The following is an 11,544-nucleotide window of genomic DNA, read 5'->3' on the forward strand; positions in this document are numbered from 1 at the left end:
AAAAAATATTTGAATATTGCCTTTTTGAAAATAGCCAGGGAAAAAAAATATGGGAAAAAATAGAAATAATCACACCAGAACACATAGTAAAGAAAGCCATGGGAATAACATAATGGTAAGGACTATTACGTTAATCGTAAAAAAAAGAAGAATATAAGTATATGCTGAAAACTAGGCAAAACTAAGAGAACAAGAGGAACTGAACAAATGGGACCGAGAAAAAAGCCAATAAGAGTAGTCCTAAGTATTCGTCGGAGATACAGGTGTTGAGAAGGTAAGGTCAGATTGGCACGTTTTGCGTCAAGTACCTTAAGTCTCAAATTACCATAGAGTGAAAGAATAAGCAATGTAGTGAGTATGAGCTTCTTATCTTAAAAAAAATTAAAACATTTTAGAAAAAGAATAAAAAGAGAGAAAAAAAATAAGAATAAATAGACAATATCTTAACCATTACGATGTGCCGATAGTACCTTTCTTGTAAGAAGGTATAAAGAGGAGTAGAATATGCTTTTAAAACTATATAGAGAAGCGCAAAAAATCGTTTTTAGAATGAACGCTAACTTTGGAAAGTTAGCTTTAAAATGAACAAATCCTAAATATTTTCAATACCTTTAAAACAAAACTTTTTGACCAATGCATCCTAGCAGTATTGACGTATGGATGCCAAATATGGGCAATGGCAAGGATAAACATGAACAAATTAGCGCAAAGGCTCAGAGAGGTATGGAAATCAAATGTCGAAAGACAGAAAATTTTGCAAAACATAACGGGGACCGACCCAAACGAACACCACATATGGGGCTGGCACAGGATTTAAAGATACATGCCCATTCAAGATAGACAAAAATCGCAAGGGACAGAAAAAATAGAAGTCAGAGTTAGAGCCTTTATCCGAACTTGGATATAAAAAGGGCTTTGGATAGATTAAATAGATCTTGTATTAGATAAAGCGAAAAGCTCGGTTCGTTCGGAAAAATATTCTCATGAGATATTTTTGCATAATCACTTTGCGTAATCACCAAAATAAGGTTCAAGAGGTTGCCCAGGCAAAAAGTTGTTTAAATTTTTTTAAACATTTTTTTTAAAACAAATTGTAACAATAAAATTTTTCCTCCTGGACAAATTCTTTTTGAATTTTTTGGATCATATATATATTCAGGAATTCTACAGTATCCACTGCCTTTCTTCGCTTAACCGTTTCCATCTCTCTCTGTTGTCCCATTCTCTAACGTTTAGGCCTCTCTTACTCATTGCGTCTTCTACTTCGTTTCTTCAGGATTTTCGGGGTCGTTCTCTTTTCCTCCTTCCTATGGGGCTCAATTCGGTTATTCTCTTTATCCATCTGCTATCGCTAGTTCTTCTTACATGTCCATACCATTTTAGTCTTTTTTGTTCTATATATGTTAGTATGTCTGTTTCTATTGATGTTCTTTGCTTTACTTCGTCATTAATTCTCCTATCCATTCTTGTTACTCCGCAGCATCTTCGCAGGTATTCCATCTCTGTTTCTACTATCTTACTACTGTTTTTCTTCTTTATGATCCAATTTCCATCCCCATATGTCATTATACTTTGCATTAATGTTTTTTAAATCTGTGTTTTTGTCTTTATATTTAGGTGTCTATCCCACCATACTGAGTTAAGTTGTCGGATTGCTGTTCTAGTTTGTCCGAATCTTTGTGTAATTTCTTCCTCTGTTGTTGCCTTTTTTGTGATTATAAACCCAAAGTGTTAGAATTGATCCTTTCCTCTGATTGTTACGTTGTCATCAATCTGTAGATCTTGTCTTCTAAGTTTTTATTCAAAATTTATTCATTTTCCTTCCAAATAATATGCAACCGATTATATTGATGTTTTAGGGCATAATACCCGTTATTAGACAATTTTGTTCAAGTCCAATTGTAATTTTTATTGTTTGTACATTCGTTTTGATATTACAACATTTTCTTTTGTAGCCTTCCAATTAAATAAATTATGCTAAGGAATCAAGCAGTACCTAATGGCCATTTTTGTTTTACAAATAAAAGATGTTGAATATACAATATGAAACAGTGCATAAAACTTTCAAAGAAATTTTATTTTCGGAAATTTATAGGGTGGCCACTTTTTTTGCCGGTCAGTGTAAATTATGATTGAAAAATATATGAAAAAGTAGTAATAAGAGCAGGGAGGGTAAAAAGTAGTCTCTCGTAAGCCGAATAATTTACTTTTGTATACAATATATTAAAGTTAACATAAATTATTTAATGTGAAATATCGGCCACCGAATGATCAAAATATTAAAAAAAAAACAATCCAAATATGGTAATGGTATTACCGTTACATTATTTTAATAATAAATTTTTTCCGTATATGTCCAAAGATGAAATTTTTCAACCCAAAGTAGGTAGTTAACAAAAAAATCTTTAATCCAATAATCATTTTCACCTTGGGGACTCTGAATGCACCTACCACGCATGCATTACACCGAAATTTCGAAACTGCGTCGAAGAATCAGATATTTTCCCCATAAGAACGCCCATGACGTAACTCCCAGACATGGGTGTCATCTCCATCGCTTGGAGCTGTTTACAGCCGTATCGCAATGATGTTTTAAAGTTCATGTGTGACTATAATTATCTGATAAACAATATTACTTTTCGGGTTGACCCCAGCGGGAGTGGGGAAAGGATTTTTTAAAAATATAAATACCTTCAAGCTCAATCAAAACATTATAGTAGTAATTTGTTCATAAAATCGGCAAAATGAAATTGGTAGGTTTTGTGTAGTGAATTACTGTGATTGTTTAAGTGAAAAACTTATTTTTAATCCATTGAATTTAAGTTTTTTGTATATAACAAAAAACTATTACGGATAATTGATTGTTTTGCCGAATACTTACTTACTCATAAACTTATTGAAATTATCAATATTTTTTTAGTAGTAATGTTCCAACTACGATTATTATTATTATAACGGGACCTAATTTTTGCTTTTCTCATAAAAGTTTTCTGATTTCATATTAAAAGCGTTTGCTTCATTTAAATTCGCTAAGGTTATTATTAAAATAATAAAAATGTGTTTCTAATTTTTTAGTTGTTGCTTCTCGTTCTGCTTCTCGTTGTGAAAGACAACCTAGTACATTGTTTTAATATTACATTTTATTCAAAGCATACAACATACAATTTACGCATTTTCGTTCTCTTCTCCATCTCTTCTCCTAGTACAATTTTAACTATTGTCATATTTGTTTATTGGGTATTTATTTGAATTTTGGTTTTCTTTTTTAATCAGCAGTCATTTGTCTTAATTTCTGGTTGGGTGTCATGTATAATACCTTATCGCTTCATTCCCTTGCTATTCGTGTTTTTAATATTTATGTTTCAATATAATTTTTCCTAGTAAACGTTTCCGTAATTATTTTTTATTTTTTATTTATACATATTTAATTTTTGTCAAGTTTTATGTTTCTTTTATGTTTTAATTTTCATTTTATATATAGCAGATTCTACTTTGTCCCTTTTATTTAAACGCAAACTTTTTGCAACTTAATTATTTTAGGCAAATCCATATTGAGTTTTATTTTATTTTGTAGATTTTTAAATGTTTCTTTAACATTTTTTATTGAATATTTTCTTTAATTCTGTACATTGTGTCTAATCTGTAGTGTCTTGTCGTATATATGATCAGATTCCTTGTTTGTAATATTTTATCCCATCACTCACTTGCTGTTTCTAAAAAAGGTATTTTTATGTTACTTGCATCATCTGCTACACAAATTCTAAAATCAAAACCATGCCGTCAGTATTTTCAGCAATACGCTTATTACATATATTATTTTTTTAATGTATATTACATTTTTCTTATTTAAAATTTTCCTATTTCTTCGTCAGTTTTAAAATTTTTAAAATGATTTTAAGTTTTTCTTCTTTAATCATCTGCTTAATATTTTTATAAACTTGTTACATCATTTTTTTTGAGTACATATTTGCAATATTCTTGCTACTTACTTCCAATAATAATTTGTAGTTTAATGAAATTTTGTAGTTTATATTTAACCTCCAGTTTCTTGTCGTACCTCTACTTAGGTTTGTAATATTTCATCCCTTCACTCACTTTCTGTGATATAAATAATATTTTTTCATTATCTAATGTACTTTTTTATATCATAAATTTTTAGTTTTTTCTTCGTTAATTTGCCAATTTTTGTCTTATTTTTCATTTGTTTTTGCGTGTTGAGGTTGTTTGGACTTTTTGTGTACTTAGTTTTGGGTTAGTTGTACTAGGATAAACTAGCTGACCTTTAAAGTACCTTGGTTTTTTCTAGTACACTCTATCATGTTATGTGTTTGTAACGTAAATCATGTTATTAGAAATTATTGTTACAAATTACAATGCAAAATCAAACTTCCGTCATATATCTTTCTTGAAATCGTCAAATAGGTCAAATTCTTTAGAAATTTAAAAAAAAAACCGGAAGACAAATAAATTTTATATGGAATTGATAACCCTTCTTCTTCTTTTTCTTTTTCGGCTTTTATTGCCCTACTGAAAAACCATTGGCTAAAACCATTGCAAATTCGTCTGTATCTTCTGATTTTCTTAAAAGCTTCTGTGTGTTTAACCCGGTCCGGTCGCGAATGTTTTGCCAGTATATTTATCGTCTACCAGGATCCCTTTTTTCTTTGACTTTATCCTTCATAATCCTTCATGTCCTGCATAATTAATTTCCGTATGTACCCCAAATTTGCTGTCTTTCTTCTGTGAACGGTTGTCAAAATTTCTCTGTCTCTTTCCATTCGGTGCATTCGCAATTTTGAGTTTATAGCATGTTGGACTTCAGATTTTAATATTATTAGAGCTTCCCCGCTATCAATTTGTCATGTCTCCATGAAAAGTTCTTCAATATGTTTAGTCCAAACTTAATATATTTCAAATGGGTTATTATTAGGTTTATTGGTTTTGTTAATTAACTGTTTAGGTGTGTTCGTTCGTGATTCTCCAGATAATTCTATGACTTTTTTATGTAAATTATAGTTTCAATGCATGTTTCAATCATCCACTTTTTCTTAGCTTCTTTGATTATGATTCTTATTAATAAATATTTTCCTCTGTACTTGTCTAGGTTTTTGTTTCTACATTTTCCTGTTTATTCCATGATTTCCAGTATTTTTTGAGTCACTCAAGGTTTTTGACTTTCTTCTTGCGCTCTAATAGTTGCGTTCTCTGTCTTTATAACAGAATCTTTAATATTTACCCTTACGGTCCATTATTCTTTCATTTACTCTTCATTTTTCATTTATAATTTTGTTAGATTGCCATGAAAAGCATGTTAGTGTAAATATTGTCTGTGTCTAATTCATTATTTGTACATACGTTTAAGTTGGTTTGGACCATGAAGTGTGTATCTACCACTTTTATTTAACATTTCTATACAAAATAATATATTAAGGTCAACTATTATTTTATTATGACAGACTCGATCAAGCAATCTAAAGTACTTAATAAAACAAATTATTGCTGAATTATATCTTTTTTTTGTGAGTATCCAAACTTCAAAGTATACAAGTAAACATAAATCTCTTCATAAATTGCAAAAAATGTTTAATATTCCCAAAGCTATTGTACCATTTATTATAAGTATTGGTACCAATTTAGTTGTGACTAGATATTAGATTTTCATTTGCATACCTTTCTATACTCAATGTCATTTTTCAGTATGTCTGAATCATCCTCAATTTGATTTATCGTTTGTTTGTTTTCTGTAGTTATATAACAAGTTTTGTTTTAGGTTTAATATTGAAGATATTTTTAAAACACTAAAAAATATAGGATGTACTAATGTTGTGTTTACCTTTAGTACTATTAGTTTTTTTCTATTAATCTTACAAATGTGGTATTTTGGCACAAGATAAAAAAAATGCATAATTCTGCATTTTTTAAATTTTGTAAAGGACTAGTTTTTAATTTTTTAGCTACTTTAGTTGTTTTTCTTCATCTTTCATCTGCATTTGAAACATTTCATAACAACTTTTTAGTTTTGTTATTGGAATACTACAAATAGTATATTTGAAGATAATTAAAATATCATATACTTTGAATGCGACACCAATGAAAAAACTGAAATTCTTCAAGTTGTAAGTGTATGATATACCCTAGCGTTTTGATTGGGCAGAGAAAAATCCAAAGAAAGAGAAGCGTAGGGAGACGTATAATATCATACCTGAGCAACCTGAGTTAGTGGTATGGATGTAAATTAAATAAACTTTTCAGAGCATCCATCTCTAAAGTACGAATCACCATCATCCAGTCTCAAAAGTCCACTACTGAACATAGGCATCTTATCCAGATTTTATTTACCCTTCCTATATCGTCAGCCCATCGTGTAAGTGGTCGACCGACACTTCTCTTGTATTCCCTGGGTCTTTATTCCAAAAACCTCTTTCTCCATTACTCATCTGCCATTCTAACTAGGTGTCCTGTCCATATCCATTTTAGTCTGGCTATCCTTTCGATGACGTCAGTTACCTTGGTTCTTATCCTAATATTTATCTTTTTCTTTTATTTTGTCTCGCAGAAGTATTCCTAACATGGATCGCTCCATTTTTGTTTGTGATGTTTTCGAAATGTTCATAGTTAATGCAGTAACCACGAGTTTCTGTTTATGTACTCTCTCTTGCTATTCCTAGATCCTCAGGTATTATGACTATATCTTTGGCGAAACATAAGTTGTTTAGATATTCTCGATATACTTTTATTTCCTTTGTTAGCCAATCCAAATGCTTTAAAGCATGGCTGAGGAGGCTAATTTGTCTGTAATTCTATAAATTTTCTTTGTCTCCTGCTTTGTGTAATGGAATTATAGTAGCGTTAATTCCGTCTGTTGGAATATTGGCGTTGTGAAAACAGATGTAAACAAGTCGTGTTATTTTTTAAGAATATATCTTCTCCAATTTTTAGTGCTTTTGACACTATTCCATCTTCGCCTGGTGTTCTGGTATTTTTCATTTTCATCTCCTGATTTCCGAATTAATTATTTCGGGCATTAAATCTAATCCTTGATTTATTACCCAGACTTTTACTGTAATTGTAGGTTGCGTTTTCTGTTGATCTATATAAGTTTATGAAAAACTCTTAAATCATTGTTATTATTTTATCTCTCTTCGCAGTTTCTCCTACAGCTCTGTTTCTTAGTTGGCTAATTCCAATTTTTTATTTTGCATGCTCCTTTTAAAAACTTTTTTGTCCTTATTTTGCTATATAGCATGTTTAGTTATTTCTATTTTGTAATTTTTTATGTCTATTCTCATTGCCGTTATTTATTTTATTTAGCGTCGTCTAATTTATTTTATTTAGCGCTTCTTTGCTTATACTGTTATCACCTTTCATCTGTTGCCTTAGTTCTATTAGAGTTTTTGTACGTTGACTTAGTTTGTCTTCATTTTTGTTTACTGGATATTATTTAGTTTGAGCCTATTGCATTGTGTTGACTGTTTGTTTAATATATTAATGTCTGTTATTGTTGTGTCTTTCAATGAATTATCAATATAGATTTAGAACTCCTGAGTAGGTATTAGTTGGTTTTGACCATTTCTTTGGTTGTTTGCTATAGAAACAACCAAAAAACTCCAAATAGCTATGATGATGGTCGACCTCTCTAGCAGAGATGACATTTGAAGAAGAAGAAGATTAGAAGTCTATTTTTAATTTTGCGTGTGCATATTTTGCACATATTTTATTCTGTTGAAATTTTGAAAAACTTTCATCACCTATTAGTTTTTGTTTTGATTACCTTAATTAATTTTTTTTGTTTATAATATATTATTTATTAGCAGTTAAGGTTAACTTGAATAACGATATCAAAGTACTATTTTAAATATGTCAATAACGAAGTCTAGTAAATTATATAGATACTCACCTCCTACATCCTGAGCGAATATACATACTTATAGCATTAAATTTACATGTATTTGTGAACCTTCATCTAATAAGTAATTACTTTAAACAAATACTTGTTATTTAATAAGTTGATAAGCAATGGTTAACTCGGTAAAGGAAGTTGGTTATTCTAATTGTGTTCGTTTTGTAGAAATATAATCGATGAATTTTTAGAAATGCGCAATGATTTGTGGATCTCAGTCTGTCGTGGTTATTGAGATGTTAAATCTTTAGCTTTTATTATTCAGTTTTTATTGCTCTTTTTTTTGTATTTATTGTTTACGTAGCATCTCTGCAGAGAAGGCTGGTAACCTTTATGCCTATTCTTATCTTGGATGTAGTTGCCCTAAAAAGTTCGATAGATGAGTATCCATACCATTTCTGCAAGTTGCGCGGCCATGAGATTCTTCTCCTTTATACACTTCTTTGCATAACTAATTAAGTTGTGTAATTACATAGTTGGTATTATCTACTTGTTCAAAAGTTTTGTTGTTAACTGGTAAGGTTTCATTATTGCCTTGTAATGGTTTTGAAATTTTCATAAATGTTGTTTTCTTGATATTTATTGAAAGGCCATATTCTTTGGCCTAATCAAATATCTTGTTTATCATTGTCTTCAAATCTTTAAGATTTTCTTTTAAAATAACAGTATCATTCACAAAAATAATGTTCTTAATAGTTGGTGTTCCATTGATCTTTATTGCAGCGAGAGTCCTTTTCAAAATTGCTTCAGAGTATTCTTCATTAAAGAGTGACAGTATATTATACAAACTTGTCTCATCCCTTTTTTAATCTCGATTTCATCTGCTGTGTTTTCATTAATGCGTATAATTGGTCGTTGTTTATAACAGAGATTTTCTTTGGTCTTAATGTGATTTGTTTTGCTTTTGAGACATTCACAAGCTGTTCATAATGGACTTTAGAAAACGCCTTATTATAATCTATAAAACAGACGTAAATATTATATTTTTAGCATCTCTATATTAATAAATTGACCGTAAAAACTGCTTCTTGTGTACCGTCGATTTTAAGAAATTCAAACTTAGGGAAGAAAATAAACGTCGAAACCAATGATTCTTTAGGCGTGTCTCCTGATTTATATATTAAATGGAAAAACCAAAGGACGTATGACAAAAAATCACAAGTCTGGCCCAGGCCTTGTCCCATTTCTCTTTTATATTTTCTAATTTCAGGTTAGTCGCGGTAGTTGATTTTCCTTTTTTAAACTTTTGCGGGTACTATTTGAAATATTGTTTTCCTGCTTTCTCTATAATTCATATTTCGGCCTAGACGATTAATTTTATATCCTTTTTCTTTTGCTAATAATGCTTCGTGTGCAAATTGTACAGGTTTTTCGCTGTGCACTAATTTTAAAAACGCCCAATTTGCTTGGTCTTGTTTTATACATATTTAAGTCTGAGTATTTTAAAGTGCAATACTTTTTAAATTTATGTTATAAATATTTACTTCTATTCCTTTGCCTATGTCTTTGTACTTGTCACACCTTATCTCCTTCTTCAGATGCTTATTTCGAAATTTGGATAACATTTTCACTACTTTATTTTTGCACCAAATAGATAATTGTAGTTGCACTTAAGCCATTATGTTTAGCTTTCATGATATTTTTTTTTTCGTCTTTACTTATTTTCTCACAATTTTTCATTGGACGGTTTTTGTGTAGATTCAACTCTTTAGTAAATGTGTGAATTTTTAGTATTTTCTTCATAAAGATTCACATTTATAACCTAAGGAATCTGCTTTTTTTTAAATATTTAAAATGTTTTCTTCATTTTAGCTTTATAGCAACATAGACCATTTTGGTCTATGTTGCTCGTATTAGTTTGAGGTCTCTCCTAGCAATCTAAAAATATAATCTCTATTATTATTATTTTAATGGAAATAAGATATTTTCTTTCTCTTTAATATTTTTGGTATTTTATGATTTTGTTAGTCCTCTGTCGATTTCTTTATATTTATTTTGTCAATAAAACAACTGTTAACATTGCCTGTTACAACACAATGAGATAAATGCCTTAATTTTATTTATCTGTCTAAATGAACAATAAATTTAGTAACCAAACATATCATGCTTAATTAACTGGAAGCTTTTTTTTAGATCTTTGCAGTTCTAGCCATTTCTGTCGCATATTGCGTAGCTGCCCCAGCAGAACCAACCAAGGAACCCATTCCAATAGTTAAATTCGAAAACGAAGGAGTAAATGCGGACGGATCCTATAGCTGGAAGTAAGTTAAATATTATAGAAAGTACAGTGTGCCCATACCCATGTTACAAGAAACAATAGTAAACATTATGTTAAGATCATCCATAAAAATATTTTAAATTAGTCTTTAAGCTCTCAAAAATTGAATACTGGCATAAAGAACCACACTATGCTTAATTTTATCGTCAGCTCGAAATCATTTTCTTTATAGTTTATCCTCTCTACTGCAAATGTTGGCAATCATGGCTTGGCTTTCTGTTTTACTATTCATTTATGTCAGAAATACCATGTTTATAATTTAATTATTTTATGTGATCTTGATAGTACATGAAAATATACACTCTTGTCTATCGCATATAATAGGCTTAAAGCATCAATAGGCTTATGAAATCCTACTATCGCATGTAGTGAGCCAATATATTATGTTAGCTATGAGTTTTGTGTCATATTCGTCTAATCCCTTGCTCCTTACGATATTACGATATATGTAATTATTCATAACAAGAAGCTTTTGCATCATCTAGAGAGCAAACGGGTAATTCATAGATATTGTATCTAAACTTTTGAATCATGATCTTTTTATACCAGCACAGTTTCTTGCGATAATGCGACTTTTAGACACACATTCTGTCTTTAAAAATTTCATGGTATCTCATGACTATCTACCTCTGACCTTAAATGTACTTGATATTTTATCATCATAGAATTTTACCATCTTAGTTATAATATATAGATACATATACCTGAAAATTGTACAAAGCAACATTTTTGTTTTAGTTATGAAACCGGAAATAACATAATCGCTCACGAGCAAGGAACAGTTAAGGCCGGCGAAAAGCCCGATGAATCTGAATTGGAAGTTGTAGGAGGTTATGAATACACTGACAATGAAGGCAACAAGGTACAAATCTCCTACATCGCCAACAAAGACGGGTTCCAACCTCAAGGAGACGTTCTTCCCACTCCTCCACCAATCCCACCAGCGATCGTAAGACTTCTGGAATATCTTAAAGCTCATCCATCTGAAGAAGACGAAAAAGAACAAAACAAAGTTTAAAATTTAGTTAGATAAATGGCAGTTTTTGTAAATATTTTGTAAATAAAATATATTTTAAAAAATAACTATTTGTAAATAAGTTCTATTCTTCAGACTGTTTTTTAAGGATTACCCACACAATACTTAAGTGATAATAAAATCACTTTTGATAGTATATAATAATATATATATATATATATATATAATTATATAGTAGCCAATAAAGCTCATTGCAATAACAAAACTAAAATTTTGTAACGTATTTTCCGTCAAAACACATTTATTGCAATGGGAATTACATTTTACATTTGTTTTGGCGTTTTAATTTCAAATAGGTACGGAAATTGTTTCCAAAAAATTTTTAAATCA

The 11,544-nt window shown here is 30.1% G+C and overlaps 1 protein-coding gene across 1 annotated transcript; it reads left to right on the forward strand.

Moving 5' to 3' along the window:
* The first annotated feature begins 2,604 nt into the window (after positions 1-2,604).
* Positions 2,605-11,261, forward strand: LOC140445356 (endocuticle structural glycoprotein ABD-4-like). The gene is made up of 3 exons (XM_072537331.1): positions 2,605-2,753; positions 10,034-10,161; positions 10,917-11,261. Exons 1-3 carry the CDS (start codon positions 2,745-2,747, stop codon positions 11,194-11,196), a joined length of 417 nt encoding a protein of 138 aa, XP_072393432.1. The 5' UTR covers positions 2,605-2,744; the 3' UTR covers positions 11,197-11,261.
* The last annotated feature ends 283 nt before the right edge of the window (positions 11,262-11,544 follow it).

Source organism: Diabrotica undecimpunctata, chromosome 7 (assembly GCF_040954645.1).
Source record: "Diabrotica undecimpunctata isolate CICGRU chromosome 7, icDiaUnde3, whole genome shotgun sequence".
NCBI classification, from domain to species: Eukaryota; Metazoa; Arthropoda; class Insecta; order Coleoptera; family Chrysomelidae; genus Diabrotica; species Diabrotica undecimpunctata.